At 33.2% G+C, this 17,184-nt stretch overlaps 1 protein-coding gene across 2 annotated transcripts in view; it reads left to right on the top strand.

Moving 5' to 3' along the window:
- Nucleotides 1-17,184, top strand: part of LOC117788350 (calcium-transporting ATPase type 2C member 1) — a 57,984-nt gene that overhangs the window by 13,049 nt on the left and 27,751 nt on the right. Inside the window, exon 1 of one of the 2 annotated variants that reach the window (XM_034627097.1) lies at nt 9,786-10,067. The exons of the other annotated variant lie outside the window; for it this stretch is intronic. Coding sequence (XP_034482988.1) covers nt 9,816-10,067 — 252 coding nt within the window. The 5' untranslated portion in view covers nt 9,786-9,815. Of the gene's footprint in view, nt 1-9,785; nt 10,068-17,184 lie in introns of those variants that run through there. 2 annotated transcript variants of the gene reach the window in all.

Raw genomic sequence — 17,184 nt, 5'->3', positions numbered from 1 at the left:
GGAAGCTAAATTTTCATAAATGGTCTCAAACCTGTATTATTAACTTGGGATATTGAAAGAGTAGTTCAACATTTTGTTGGTTCTTATTTATCGAACTTCATCTAAAGAATAAATTAGTTAAACTGAAAAATTTTAAATATGTATTACTAAACATTTTAAGTTATGCTTTAAATCAGTGTTTTAAAAAACTACTTCATAAAATATTTTCCACCACAGGAAAGGATAGGAAATCTATTTTATGATGTGCTATTCGACACCACTGCTTTAAATTAATAGTAGAAATTTTAATTAATAAGTGATAAATTAAGTGTTAGTTAATTTAGCATATTATCTCACTATTAAATAAATCAAATATAAGATCTGCACTCTACATTATTAATAGAAAGAATAAATAAAAATAATACTCAAAACGTGAGTTCTTAGCGAATATTTTAATTGCAGTTTCTTAACCAATATAAAATCTTAATTATTTTTAATCTAAACAATTATCTCTTTTGATTAACCAGGCTTTACACATCTGATTGAATATATCTAATAAAATATATTGCTTGGAATTCCAACTTAATTATTTAAGTCTAATGAACCTTTGCAAACACTACAAAATTGCACTAGGTCACAGTACGAATTTTAATTGAAACTATCAAATTGATGAAAGTCGCAACATTTATTGTTGTGACACTTATACGAGTAAACAAATGGCTGTAATTGCTTTTATCATGGTGATGCGATTTGTTGGTCCCGAATCGATTGCATATAAATGAGATTTGTGATATGTAGGAATAGAGCACGCATAAATATTTCATTTAGGGCCCCAAACACACTACACTGTTTGTTGTCAGCAATTGTCCCATAGAGTCACAAATAGATGAAAGTCTATTCTCATAACTCAAACATTTACAATCACACTCTAAAGCTGTTGATTGTGTCCTCAATGATAGCATCTTTGTTACATGCTTACGTCAAGATTGTTAAGTCAAAAAATACTCTTTCTTTTATTTAAATAAACTTGTAGTTTGTTTATTTTGTGATTGTCATGAAATTATTGAAATCTTTAGATAGAAAAGTAATTTAAATACTATCTTAAAAATAAACCTGTTAGCTATTGTAATTCTTGAGTCAAAGGGCTTAATGAGCTTAACAATTTCAAAGTAAATATACCCCTTTTACCCTATTTTGCAGCGCTGGGTATTCAAGGCAAATACGACAACTAAATTCACAGTAAAATTGATTTTCATGATTTGTCAAGCGAAGAGAGAGATGGGAGAATGAGAGGGAAAGGAATGTCGAGGGGGATTGTCAAAGTTGGAAGTTGATTTTGCTAGTTTGCTGGCTGCTTGTTGATAGTTGATTGTTGATTGTGTTTGCTGTGCTGATGTGGTGCTGCTGCATTGTTTGTTTGAAGTTTCAAACGATGACATAAATTAATTAAAAAATTTTCAGTTCTGTTTTTCCCCCCTCGTGCATACAATAAGCGCATTAAATGACGCACGCAGCACATTCAGAGTTGTCAACTCTTTTGAGTTTCCATTTATTTCACTCAACGAGTGCCCTTTTTACACACTTGTTCACTTTCTTTTGTTCAATGTCAGGGCGTCGCATATTTCGTTCCATTTATTGACAAAAACCCTTACACACACACACACACACACACACACTCATGTCACACCCATTCACAGCTATATTTGTATTAATTGATTAAGGGACTTGCCGCGTAGTGGCATGACATTGTTATGGGGCATCATACTCGCATTCATTCACATTGCGTATACACCCCGTTGTCGAGAGAGTGCAAATATTTGTGTTGTTCATTTGGTTGAGGACAACGTTGCAGTTGATTTTCAATAATGCATTATCAAATTAATTTCATTGAAAATATACGCTCTGTTCAAATACGTAGTAAATCATTTATAAAAGTTGATCAAGCAAATGGCAAAAATCGCTGAATTATTAATTTTATCAATTCATTTTGTTGTTGCAAACAAATTGCTTCAATTTCTTTGATTTATTGCATTACCCGACAGTCATTAACAATGAATTATAAATGTGTTATGCATTATGAGTCGTCCAAATAAAATTACTTTTATATTTACATGAATATATTTAACAATGTTTTATACAGCCATTGCCTTGGGATGGAAGAAGAGTAGAATTGAAAAACGAAATGGTTAGAAAGAAAACAACTGACAAAATATTAGAGATTAATCAGAGGGACATAGAAAACTTTAATATGCAAATAATGATTTAAGATAATGCAGGCTGTAAAAAAACCATGCAGCGTATACGGAATAGTGGAAATTGGGAAAATGTTATAAAAATAAATTTAGTTTTCACTATCTATTACAAAATTCAAAAATAAAAATTATGTTTCAATTAATATTATAATAAATTATCTTGTCTCTTTGGTAACGTATTACATATATAACCAGCTGTAATATTGATTTAAAAATATTTATTCAATGAATATGGAGTATTAGGAAAAAATAGGGGAAAAACTATTCATAAATACAAGTAGATAAAACTTGTTTAATGTTAAATGGTAAACAGAAACTATAAAAGCAGAGTTTTTTTTTGAGACTAAAAGTGGGTGGACTGAAACTTAATCGACAAGAATATAACTTAAAATAACACATGACTTTGCCACGTATCTTCTATCTAAAAACTTGTATTTTTTTTTTAAACCTGAGTATCTTGTAAGTACGAGTATTGTTTTTTCTTACTTTCCTTCAACTTTTCAACTGTTTTCGATTTTGTAGTGTTTTTTTTTTTTGTTTTTCAAGTTTTATTTATTGCTTACCGCTTTTCGTGCAGTTTTTCAATTAAATTTTCATATTGCATTCAACTGCAATGCCAGTCATAGTATATCCCTGTTCTGTAGACAAGCATATTTCACATTTTCTGAGTAGGAGGCAACGTCGCAATCTCTTTTTGATATGTTGCACCCCAAAGAAATAAAATAAATATTTGCAATGTGTTGCGATGACGACGTCGAGTGGAATAGGGATGATGAGAAACAGAAGTATGCCAGCCAAAGGGAAAAGGAAAGGTGAGGGGGTAAGGGTAAACCCCATAAAACCCTTATATAAATATTAAGCAAGCACATCCAACAGAAAATCCCATCAAAATATACTCGTATATTCAGAACGACATGTCAAACATAAAAGTCCAGGCGGCTCTTTTCAAAATAATTTGTTGTTGACCTTAACAATGGCCTGGCAACCCTGGCAGCAGCTTCCACATGGATTAGCCGCAACTTACGAGCATTTTTAGTGCCAGCAGGCGAGGAGTGGATTTAAAATTTACCCAGAGTTGTGACTGAAGAGCCTGCATAACAGTTAAGGCAGTTGCAACATGCTGGCAACCCTGACAACCCCTGCCCTCCCTTGTATGAGTATTTGCTGTGGGTGACAGACACAAAATTCAAACATTCTGCACTTCCGTTGATAATTTTTTCGGGAGCCCTTATCTCACACACATGCGAGCGAATACCTATTGTTGCCACTGTACATTCTCTGATTACCACAAATTGTTTATTTTCATTATTATTAAATGTATCCTTTTAATATTTTAACTAGTTGTCAATTTTATTGAAAACGGATTTCCTTACTTGGAATTCTCAATTTGCTATAACCAATGACTTAAAGTAAAAGTTGTGGGACTAAATTTTTATTAAATCAATGTGAAAACCATGGATTACAACAACTTTGTAGTCACAAATATGTGGTTTGAAATAAAAAATTGTTATTCCATTAATTAAAAAAAAAATACATTTATTTATGTTCAATTTTTATTATTTCTAAGAGGAATATATTAAAAATATGATAATAGTTATATTATTAATTTTAAGTCTTATAAAAGTTACGGTCCTTAGATATAACTAGTGATGTAAAAATATATCGAGTTGATTTTATCGATTCCCATTAAAAATCGACAACTCACTGGGGCTTGTTTATCGTAGTTAAATTACAGAATTAAGCTAAGTGCTTCAATTTTTTAAGAGCGCCCGTAATAAATAAACTACAATATTGTCAAAGTTTGAATTAGGCATAAAAACAATGCAAGAAAAATAAGATTTCTTAAAAAAATACGAGTATAGTATGTGCTTACAAATACGTTTTCAAATTAAAAAAAAGTTTTTTGAAAAAACTCGATTATTGCAACTGGATCTACTATCTTCCGATATATCGAAAACTCGTTGCTTATTTTTGGCAATTTTCTATTTCGATATAAAACTCGATCTAAAGTTTGGATTTATATCACTAGTTATAACACATTGCACTCGATGTTGGCCTGGGAAACCACAAAAATATGTTCGTACACTTTACACACTGTTCGGACTCAAATGATAGAGCAGGTTGTGTGTATGGAAATGATAACAACAATGTGTGCAATATGTAGTTGGGACCACAACGACAACTCGGGACACTAAAAAAAAAGTGTCAGTTGGCAAATGTTTTTTCAGAGTAAAAATGCTGTGAGACAGCATTCCGATTAGACCAAAGAATGGGTTTAACGCCGTTGGCTAACGTTTGAAACTGCAAAACAATTAAAACGGAGCGACAGGAAGTGGAAAGGGATGGCAGTTGGGGTAGGGATAGGGATTGCAGTAAGGGCGGGGCAGGAAAAGAACAGCAACAGGCAGAGATACGAGCTACAGAGCATATGCAATGGAGAAAATAACCCTCAACACAAGCTAAAATCCAATTCAACTCAAATTCTGCTACCTTTTTCCTGTGTCACAGCAGTTCCCCCCCCCCTGTGCCCTTTTCACTGCCCCAACCTCCCTCTGTGATGTTGATGTGTTTTGTTCTGTCTGGCAAGGGCTTTGCTTATGTCAATATGAGAATGGCTGAATTGTCAGTAACTCTCGCTCCCTTTCACAATCTCTCTCTCGCTCTCGTATTCTCTCTTGTTGTGTGTGTGAGTGTGTGTGTTTCTTATCAGCAGCCGCCAAGCCCACGTAAATTCCAGCGACTAACGAAATTTTATTGATGAGCAACTTGACGAAAGATGACGGCGAATGTAAATGCAATGACACAACGAGGTGTGTATGTGTGTGTGTGTACAGAGAATTACGGAAATTGGCAAATGTTTGTGGTGAAATGTTTGTCACAAAGAATGCGGCGCATTGAAAGAAATTTCATTGAAGATGCCAGAGAAATTCACGAGGCAAATTTGATGATTAAAAATTGCAAATGAAAATGTAATATATAGACTTAATATCAATACAGGTTTAATTTAATTTATTATTTCAAATTTTAATTGGATAAATACGAGTAGTATTAAAATGATTATACAAAAGAGAATATTATGATTACCTAAAAGTTGTTTATTCTAAATAAATCTAATTGCATTTGTGAAAATTATCTGTCATTTTCTAAAAATCTTTAGCCATCTAAAAGCAATAACCAATTATAAATGTTCAATTAAATTAAATTGATTATTTTCTGGAATATATACATTTTTGATAAATTGATTTATTATGCTTACTAATAATCATTTCGCTTAGTTGATTTTAAGAGCAATTGTCATCAAGAGATTTGTGAAACCCATCAGTATTGTTTATATTAAGTAAAAATTAATGCGAAATATTTTCATCTAAATGAAATATTTATGATTTACCAGTTTAGTTTATTTTTGTTAACTTAACTATGTTTATTAGTTTAACTTTATTTCGATTGCTTTTAAGTCATTTCCCATGCTACTCACAACTCAATGCGCAATCATTTTTCAAAGTCAGTTGTGATTTTTGACTAGTTTTAAGCTACAAAATAAAACTTTTGAGCTGCCGCTGGGAAGCAGAAATAAAAAATGAATCCTAAAATACAATCATAAATAGTCAACTCTTTTCTTTTTGTTTTCATTTTTTGTTTGGTTGAAAAAGTTTTCCAATTTAGATTTATAAAGCTACACAGCGCAAGTGAAGTGTTGCAAATAATAATATACATTTTTAAAAGCTTTCGCAGAAAAAAACGAGAAATTCAGAAAAATTCTAGAAATGGGTGAAAGTTAAGTAAATATACTTGGCTGCAGAACTAAACAAGTTGGCCACATGCAATTTTTAAGCAATTTTCATGCATATGTACACAAAATTGTTAATCCAGACCACGCAACATGCATTTAAAGCGTTGCTACTGTTCATAATAAAAGAAAGATATATATGTATCTATATCTAGCTATCAGTGTCTGCATGTGCTGGCAACTATCAACGCAAAAATGTAGCCAAATATTTTGCAAAGTTCACCCAAACGATGTGCATTTTTGGCCAGGAATTGGGAAACTGAAGTTGAACGGACTCCCAGCCTGAGTGACCTGACAGCCTAGGATATTGTTGCTGCTAACCAAATTTGTATCTGTTACCAGACTGCGTGTGGTATGCCGCTGACAGACATTAGCAGAGCTTATGTTTTGCCTTGGGGTCCAGTCCATAAGGACCTCATCCTGGGCGAGACCACTCTGTCTAATGCATGCGAAAATTGCAAAAATTGCAAGTTAAAAGTGGAATTTTCCGACAACTATGCAAAGGTGTTGTCTGTCTACCTGTCTCGATGTGTGTGTGTGTGTGTGTGAGTATGGCATTTATGCAGATGTTGCCATCAGTTATTTTCATAAACTCGACTATCTCTGGAAGGCAGCCAGATAATATTTGGATTCGGACAACACCTTCTACTGTACACACAATTAAAGTTATGCACTTTCTCAGTTTATTGCATTAAGTTGCTTTCAATTACAATTATAATTAGTTTCAGGTGCAAACACAAAGTTGCTGAACTTTTAAACTTGGCGTCATCCCAATGCAAATTTTCTTAGAGTTGCTTAAGAAATTTATTGCATAATTTTAGGAGAAGATTTTTATTTCAAATGATTTTTAAGTTGTATAGTAAGTAAAGTGATCGTTCTAAATAATAGCTTGCATTTTCTAAAACTAAATTTAATTGAAATTTATATTGTTTTGGTTTTGGTTGTTGCATTCTTGTTGTTAAGTTCAGACAACTTATATATATATAATTGTTTCTTCATTATTATACAATTCAGTTAATTTAAGTTCTTTTACAAGTTAAATAAAAAATTCTTTCTGAAATTAAGCTTTGATCGACAAGTTTGTTCTACTTTGTTGCATACTTTTGTGCTGTCTATCAATACTGGAGTTTTTTTTAAATCTGTTGAATGCTAAATGCTGTTTATTATCTATGTTATTTAGTTAATTTTATAACTGTTTAGTTTCTTAACCACCAAAATCTGTTTATATATGTAAATTCTTTTAACCTGTTTATATGGAAAACTCTTTTATTTAACTGCAAGCAAAACAAACTTCGTGAATTTAATGGATTATTTAGTATGTAGCACATTTGAATCCAAATTTATGAACTATCTGACATACATATATAAACACTACTTAAAACTCTTATATCTACACATATCACGGTTTGGTTTCCCTGCACTCCCAAATTGTTTGTCACTTAAGCTCGGGGTCATATTTTATGCGCTCTACCTTCATACCTCTATCTCTGTCTCACTGTAGCTATCTCGCTTTAGGGGAAAACCTCAATGCGCTGTGGTTTGCACTCGCAGCGAGTGGTGCGAGAAATGCCTACAAGCTTCGGGACTCTCAATGACACTCAAATTCCAATAAATAAGTTATGTAACGGCAACTGCGACGACTGTCAAATGATGTGTTTGTGTGTGTGTGTGAGAGTATCTGTGTGTGGGCCAACGTGGCGTATGGGTGCTGTGGTTGGCATACAAAACTGTAACTACGAGCAACTGCAACTGAGCTGGCCATAACACCTCTCTTGACTATAGACACAACCATGTTGAAGCACTTTTCGTATGTGACTGAATTTCGCTGGCAATTTAATTGTTTCAATATTTCGCTGCGACTTATTTTCTTCCGGCCACCAAAAAGTGGGGCGGGGATTTTCGGAATGGGCTTGAAATATGTTCTGTTGTTGTTAGTCTTGTTGTTGCTTTTTGCATGTTTGTCGTTGTAACCGCAGAAACACAGAACTGTGCCAGGTGCATTTTCGGGCAGAGTGTGCGGTTATTGTATCTTCTGAGCAGTTTTGCGGTTTTAACATCCCCCCAACTATATATGAGTTTCTCTTGTGTGGGTGTGTTTTATTATTTGACAAACTTAATTTGCGCGTGCTGAACTGGAAATTTCAGAATAAAGCTGGCATTTATTTATATACATATTTGTTGCGTTTAATTAAGTTTGCGATATTTAGTGTCAACTTTATCATTCAGCTTGTTAAATTCCTCAGCACTCCATTTTCTTAGAGTAATTTCATGTTCTTAATTTTTTTTATTTTTTGGAAAATTAAATTTGTGCGATTTAGAAAGCAATTGTAATGATAATAAAGCTGTCATTTATTTGAATATATAAAATCTGGGAAGATTTGACTTTAGGAAAAGAAATTTTTTTTTGTAATTTTGCTAAAATGGTGTGTGGAATTTATTAAAATAATAAAAGGCTTTTATTACTTCGCACATTTTTATTAAAATAATTCTGATGCTTTTGGAAAGATCTAAGTTTGATTTCATTGGAATAAATCTGAAAGTTTTTCTTCGAAAAATTTAAGTTGGCGGTTTTTAGTAAAAGGCAAAAGTATTAACCGGAATTGGTAATGTGAACTACTTATCCGTTTCTCTTATACATTTATTTATTCAAAAGAAATTAAATTTTTTTGTTCTACTTATGGAATTTCTTAAATTACTAACCGGAACTGTGGTGTGAACTTGTTCACTTAGTTACTTAACTCTGTCTGCAGGGTAGTAGCATCCCTTTTGTTTCCTACACCAACCGTTAATCGAGTTATTTATGGGCTGCAGGGACATGTTTGCGCTTTTATGGGCATTATCAGTGGGCAACATGCGTGGCTTGACCACGCCCCTTTTATGTATGGAACATTCTTGCTACAGTTCAACGCACTCTATGTTTAGACCCCGTACTTAAGAAAAGTACAGGGGTCTATTGGGTTTGTTGTAACGAATATGTGCGTAACATGCAGAAGGAGGCGTGGCAGACCCTATAAAGTATATAAATTCCTGATCAGCATCAATAGCCAAGTCGATATAGCAATGTCCGTCTATCCGTCTGTCTGTCTGTATGTCCATCCGTCTGTATGAACACCTAGATCTCAGAGACTATAAGAGCTAGAGACACCAAACTTGGTATGTAGGTTCCTCTATATTGCAAGCAGATCAAGTTTATTTCAAAATTCGGCCACGCCCCCTTTATCTCCCACAAATCGAAAAATAAAAATTTCATATCCAAATTATAAGAGCAATTTAAAAGCTAGTGACACCAAATTTGGTATGTAGATTCCTCAATATTGCAGGCAGATCCAGTTTGTTTTTTTTTTTAATCGGTCAAAAATCAAGTTTTAGTATGAAAAACTTTTTTGTTGAATGAGATATTGTAACCAAACTGATGCAATAAGCATATAACTTGGTTTTATATATCCAAAGTTGGTTTAAATCGGACCACTATATCATATAGCTGTCATAGGACCGATCGGGCGTAAATCATACAATAAGCATATTACTTAGTTTTATATATCCTGTCCAAAGTTGATTCAAGTTGGACCACTATATTATATAGCTGTCATAGGACCGATCGGACGAAAATCAAGTCTTAGTAAGAAAAACTTTTTTCCATTATTAGTTTTTGCCATAGAAAGTACGGGGTCTCCGACAGACGAGTATGCTCGACTGTAGCACCGGCCGACTAGTTTTGACTTTGATTTAGTTTAGGGCCTCGTTAACAACATTGTGTTTTACTTCAGATAGTTAACAGACTAAATGGGGGCAGGGGTATGTCACATAATTCGAAAAAGGACTTCGCGAGCGCATCGTTTTTGAGTTCGATGGAGTTGCAGCAAATATTGCCACAGGATGAGTTCCCCGATACGACGAATTTGTTGCGCAATCGCAAGGATAAAGACTTGGGCTCCCAACGAAGTAGCAAGAGCAATCAAACTGTTTTAGTAACTGAACCACATAATAATGATGATGACGATGAGGATGATGATGATTTTGATGACAGGGCGACAACATATTCCGATGAGGTGAGAAGCGAAACTTTGTCGACTTTGTCGGCTTTGTCTTTTGTGCTTGTTAGTAATTTGGCAAAAGCATCGCAACGTGTTTGAGCATAATTTTAAAGCATAAATTAAATGAAATGAAATGTTGAACACGTGTGTTGATCCTGTGGTCTAGTTCCAGCTGTCTTGTTTGACTTGTTACCCACAACACAAAAACACAAGAACACAACACGTTAAGCTAATTAACTTAATTGTTGCTCATTTGCAATATTTTCGCATTGTTTTTAGCCATAACTTGAGCAAATAAATAGCTTGGCTGTGGTTTTTTTATAGGATGTATATCATAATTATATGCTGAAATATGCTACAAATTAAGCTTAATTTTCTCTTCTCCTTCTTTTCATTCCAGGTACGTACTGCCATTTATTTACCCTCCTTGTGCTACGCGCAATTAACGTAAGTCTACAAAGTAAAGAAAATCATCCTGTCTAATTTGTACACCAGCTGAACGCTTCTCTCTCTGAAACAATCACAAGTAAAACAATCAGGATAAAGCCGCCCCAAAGCATATTTCACACCAAAAATAATTACCAAAACAACATAAAGAATTAAAAAAACAAAAAAACAAAAGAGAAGAGAAAAAGCGAAAAAGTCGAGGAAAGTCACACAGAGTGTGCTACACATGAATAATCAAATTTGTCGGAGTCAGCCGACTGCTGGCCCAAGGCAGCAAATTGTGCAGAAAATAAAATAAAAAACTTGGTTTTTGGCTGTTTCAACAAAGACAAAAGGCACATTACGTATACGAAACGTGTGTCAGGCAGCCGGGAGATAACGGTCTTTGGGCCGTGCCGATAAAGTTTCTGACACGTTCAATTGGCTGTGAAAATGACAAAAGATGGAAAGAGAGAGTTAGATAGGGAGAGAAAGCAGAACACACTTCTTCCTTGAGATCTTCTTGCAGTCTTTTTAGGCTTTACTTTCAAAAATTGCAACTTGATAAGATGGCACTGCAATTAGCTGCCATTTTCAATTTACTTCAGCCAAATTTATAATGTCTTCGTATACTCTGTGATATTGAAAATGTAAAAGACGGTTGTACTTGGTGGGGTGGAAAATAAGCTCCTTGGAATGAAAACATTTTTTTTTATTTTATTCAATGTAGACCTCTTTTGGAGTGGTACCTGATTTTCTAAATTTTTAGTCCCGCCCGAACAGTAATTTTCCGGAGGGTCTACAAAATACTAATAGTATTTATCCAATTTTTCTTAAGTTTTCTTCGCCGAATTCCTTCTCAAAAAATAAATTTGTATGAGAAAACGAAAATTTGTTTTCCAATTTATTTTAAAGAAGCACTTTGAACATTATTAGATTTTAATTAACATTTTTTCTATAGTTCCCAATTGATAATAACAGATTATAGAGTATATTCCAGTCAAGTAATCTCCAGTATTGCAGCTTTACATGTTATTCGCTTCCGCTCATTATGGGCAAAGGTTCACAAATTAGTGCAGTAAAAAATACAGAAAAACTATCAAGGGGTCTCAGTCGGAAATGATAAATTAGTTAAAGCAAATGTAACTTTTGTGTGCGCGTCGACGCTTTTCCCGCAGGCTACAACAGCGAATGAGAAACAGAAATAGTAGCAAATGAAAAAAGGAGAGGGCGAAAGTGTGTGAAAGAGAGAGAAGACAGCACTGCTTCTAGCAATTTACTAGCAAACTAATGGCATAGTTTTGGGGCGTAAAAAAAATATGTTGCATTTAAAAGTTTTTCGATTATTTTGTAGCTATTTTTTGAAAGTTTCAAGACTGAATTTACTTCACACTTTCTTTGCTTTTCGTTACTTTGCACACTTGATGAATGCTGTGCTAATGAGTATGAGTGGAAGGATATCAAAGCCATAGCGAAGGTATTGTAAAGAAAACGCACAAAAATCTGCAAGTGATGTGCGAAGCGACTAAATTAAAAGTTGCTCAGTTTTGAAAGAGAGAAAAGGAAGATGATAGACTGACAAACTCAATAATGCTCAAGACGAAAACAGAAAAGGTTCTTCAAACTAAATTTAAATTAAAATGTAAATTTTTGAGTCTTCAATGCTCATTTTATGGACAACTTTCATCGTCAATAATTTAAAAAGGTTCTATTTAGCAACCGTTTCGTATGGGATTTTGCTTGGTTTTCGGTTGTTTTACATTTCTGGAACACACCTGATACAGTGATTTTGGCCTAATAAAAGTGGTAAAAATTACATAAATGTCGAACTTTCGTGTATTTCATGGTCAGTTTACTTTTTGAAGATTACAATAGACACTGTCACTTTCTGACAGTAAAAAGAGCACTTTATTTGGAGTATTCTATCGTGTGTATTTTGTTCAGTTTTTGGAATGCTTTAAGCTTTTGTGTGTCTTTTCTTTTTTTGTAACAAAGCTGGAGATTGAGTTTTGTAGTTAGCTCGAAAGTTTTGTAGATTATATTATAACCTGCTTTTCAAAATCAACCATTTTCCTTAGCTAAGCTCTGTTCAAGTTCAATCGGCTTGTCAAAGTTTTCTCACTTCAGCCACTCTCTGTAATAATACTCAACGTCTTTTGTGTGTTATGTATGTAGTATATATCGAGGGCTTCTCATACCTTTTCCATCCATGGATAAGTCATTGCTTGCTCCCTTCATTTTCGTTGCACCTTGGCGTTTCAATCGAATGAACATCAATATTGATTTTGCTTAGTCAGTTTTTGCCGGAAAGTCTTTTGTTTAACTATGGCCAAGTTGTTGCCCGACCTGTCGCCCTGTTTCTGTGTTCCATGTTCCATGTTCCAGGTTTCTGGGTCTACGATGCCTTTAACTCAACACTTTGCTTCAAGTCGGTTAGTTTCCGAGCTTCCTCGTCTCGTACCTTAGTTTTTCTGGCATATTACTTTTGCGGCTTTTTCGCTATCCTTGCTTCCCCTCCCCTTCGCGCCAATCTCCTTATCCGCCTGCTAAATGGAAAACTTGTGGCTGCTCATGGGGCACTTAACGGCTTTCATTGGTTTGGATGAATGGCTATGGCTGCGACGTGAGAGGAGATGCATGTGAAAAAGAATTTTATGGAGTTGCAAACTTGTGCTCGATGATGTAAGTGGCTAAAAAGTACATGCAACCAAGTCCTTCCCCCTTCCATCACTCCTTTGCCACTTTTTTGTGGACGTACTTGAGTGCATCGTTAACGTCTTTTGCTGGCTCATCAGGTTGACTTGAAAATTAAATTTCTAGCTTGTTTTTCATTTTTTTTTGCTTACTTCAAATGCACTGACCTGTATTTTTTGCTCCACTCGCACTCGTCTCTTATCTGGTAACTTTCCACTGAATGAGTCATTGAATAATCGACTTCAATAGGTATTTGTTCTTGTGCTCAAATTATCGATACGTTGAATGGACCAAAACTTGAATTTAATTGCTCCTTGAATAGTTGTTGAGCTTCATTAATTATTTATAATCCATTTGTTATGAGTACGAGCACACAAATTAATTATGGGAAAGGGATATAAAAAGACAGCTTAAATAATGTAATAAATTTTAAATTTTCAACAAGACCATTTCCACTTCATAAAAACATCAGATTTTACGCAACTAATTATGCGGCTTTGGATGACAAATGTCAATAAATTTGTTACAATTTTTTTTATTTTAACATGCGGGATTATATTTATATTTTCTATACCCTGTAAAATGAAGAATAAAATGAAGCTTTGATGAAGCATATTATTAATTATTGATTGTCTGTAACTAGCTCGAGTCATGAACATTCTGAATATATTTTTTATAAATTCTTTTCATTTAAATTGTTATTAGTTTTTATTAAAAGTACCGAGTATCTGAAGGTCGATCACACTCTCCTATTATAATCTCAGTTTATGGGATCAACACGTTTTATGCATTACAAATGAATGCTGTGCACATAAACAATTAAAATTAAATAAATTGTGAGTGCGGTTGTAAGTTTAATTTGATAAATGTGCAAAAAATTTACACGCGTAATTATTATTACAATGAAAGGCATTATAAAAAGAGAGAAATTATAGAGCTGTCGATAAATGAGGACCCCGAGGAAATTCCATATATAAAATAAACTGTGAAAGTTAATTCATTTCATTTTTTTACTTGTCAGTTAAGTAGGGTTGAGGTTCAAATTAATTAAATGTAATACTTAATTGAAATGAATAAATGAGTTTGTTTTAAGTTGGATTTGAGTTTATCCCCGCAAAAGTGCTGATTAAATAAATTTGTTGTTTTCATTTGCCGAGCTCAGAGATAAGCTTTTCAGTTAATTTTTTCAACATAAAATCTACTTAGTTTAAGTTTTTATTATAGTAGTATTTTTTTTCAATATGATTATTAAGTTATCACAAAGTTAGTATGTTGGCTCACATGCTGAGCTACATGAGCTATATCTTATATCCTCTTAATTGTCCTCCACTGTCACTATTTGAAGAGAATTTTCCTGATCTGTTTTGTTTATTTAATACAAAAATTTATAGATATTTATGTATATATGTAATGTATTCCTGCTGGTTTTTTTTACCTTAATATTTAACATTAAAAATCCATTTTTTTATTAATTACACTATGTTTCTCTGTGATTAAAAATTACAATACCGCGTGACATTTTAAAAGTTCTGTAAACTACTCTAACATTTTTTGGCAGTGATTTATTTTGAATTTTGTAAATATTGTATGTTTAGGATTTTACAATTGGCCTTTCACTAGTTTCACGCACTTTATTATTGTTGGGGGTAGGCAAATAAAGGGAAATTGTTTTCATTGACGCTGTTGTAATGTAATTAAAAGCACACAACAATCGCAATGTGTTTGTCCATTCATTCACCTGTCCTTTGTATATGGTTTTCTGTTTATTTTGCTAATTGAAAAATTAAATTAGTTGCAACATGAGGCAAAAGTGCATAACAATTAAATAAGCAGCGCGTGCAAATTGTTATCAAATAGTATAAATATATATGGAAACTATGAAAAGAAAATCTAAAAATTAAAACTTTAATGGACTTCAATAGACTTTGTTGAAGTCTGTCTTTACATATCTAATAGTCTTTTCTGGCAATATCATATTTAATAGATAATTATGTCATTCTGTAAATAGTTTTTCATCTAAACTTACATTGCGTAATACTGGAACTTAAGCAAGAATGAGAAATCTTCTAAAATTATAACCTTTTACTTTTTTCTCTTAAATAATTTTTCTATCTCATTCCTTCGTATGATCATTATGCATAATATCCATTATATTCATACTTTTTGGAATTATATATCTTTGACATAGCTATTAGTCTTTTTTAGTGACTTCATTTTATATATTTTCCTATTCATTACGAAATTATTGAGTTTTGTGTTGAAAGATTTAAATTTTTTTTTATATTAACAAAATTAGTACATTTTTATTTATAGTTTTTTTAAGAAACCGCCTAAAAGCAGGCAACAATAATCTTTTTGCCTAGGTTTTGACTTGTTGGTGTGCGTGTTTGTAAGATTTATGTGGCTGCAGTGTTGGTTGTGTGGGGGGTTAAGTGAGGTTAAGTTGCATGTTGCGCGTGGTGCATGCAACGTCTTGTGCTGGGCAATTTATAACGCTTAACCGACAACAGGTGTCGCCTAAGTGCATTCTAGCCAGACAACGAGAAGTTGCCATTTGCATTTTATCTCCTGTTTAGTAGTTGGTCGACTCTCAGGACTTTCAGGACTCTTAACAATGCATCATTTTTCTGTTTCCTTAAAGGAAAACTTTTTTTTTATGTGTGACTATTGAAATTGTGCTTCACAAAAATAACTTCCTTTTATATTTTATTATTATTTTTATATTTTTGCGCCACTTTGACGGCAATTTCAGCGCATTATTTTCATTCAGAAATAAGTTTTCAATAAGGCAAAAATAAGCATAATATAGCAAACTTCACGTTCTGCAAACTACAGTTTATTTCCCTGGTTGCCTTTTTCCCTACATCCTCCCACCTTTTGATTCCCCGTTACCTAAGGAACTTTACCATCAAGTTGTTTTTTTTTTCACTCTTGCATTTGCAAAAAATGTGTAGTTCCCCGTTGCGTTGCATTTAGTTTCGAAGTTGCTTTACGTGCCCCAACAGCATTTCAACTTATTGTTTCTCCCCCTTTCCCCCCAACTTTAGTTTTCTGCATTTTGTTTTTCTTTTGGCTTTTTGTCCAGCATTTGTTTTGACTCTTTGATGATGTCATTAAAATTCAGCATAAAAAACTTTTTCTTTTAACTAAGCAAGTTAGAAAAAACTGAAATGTTCTCCGTGGTCACTTTTTCCATAGATATACTACATAATGAACCCTTTGGTCGTAGAATGTTTGACAATTTTAATTAGTTGACAAGTCTGCCATTCCCATTTCTTACTCGCTTTAAATTTTAAATTTATTCTTAGTACATTAAAATTGTCATTCAATTCATTACAAGTAGCTGTAAAGTAATCGCCTATTTATCGAACCAAAGTTAAATTTATGATCTTCAACTTTAAATTACGTAGTTATTTAAATTACTTAATAATAATTAATGCTTTAATGCTAGGAATAATGTGAACAACATTTATTTGAATTATTTATATCCTATCATGTTTCACATGTTTAATCGATATTCCTGCCAGATTCTTTTACAATTTCTTGTCAAATGTTAAGTCTTAAAGAATGAATTCCTTGGACTTTCTTAACTTCCGCTTTTATGTTCCTGACATAAATTGTAAATGTGATTTAATTCAATAATACAAACGAATGATTCGTAATTACTGCCCTTATACACAACAGAAGTCGACCAGTCGAATACAAAAGAAATGAAATTGCATTCAAAGAAAATAGTCAACAATTTTCAACGAACAGGAATGATAATAAAAATAAAAAGTAAACTGAAATTTTAACTTAATTTAAAACCGGCATTCATCATCAACTTTCCTGTCACGAATTTATTTGTTAAAATGCGACAAACCACAAAGAAAAATGGCAATTCCAGCTGAGGCAGAAGGAGTGAGATTGAGTGAGATAGAGATAGATGAAATGAAATAAAGCATAATTCATTTGCAAGTGAAGATAGAGAGAGAGAGAGAGAGAAAACACACAACACGATGGGATAGTACTT

Source organism: Drosophila innubila (assembly GCF_004354385.1).
Source record: "Drosophila innubila isolate TH190305 chromosome 3L unlocalized genomic scaffold, UK_Dinn_1.0 0_D_3L, whole genome shotgun sequence".
Lineage (NCBI taxonomy): Eukaryota > Metazoa > Arthropoda > Insecta > Diptera > Drosophilidae > Drosophila > Drosophila innubila.
This window is presented reverse-complemented; position numbering and strand designations above follow the sequence as displayed.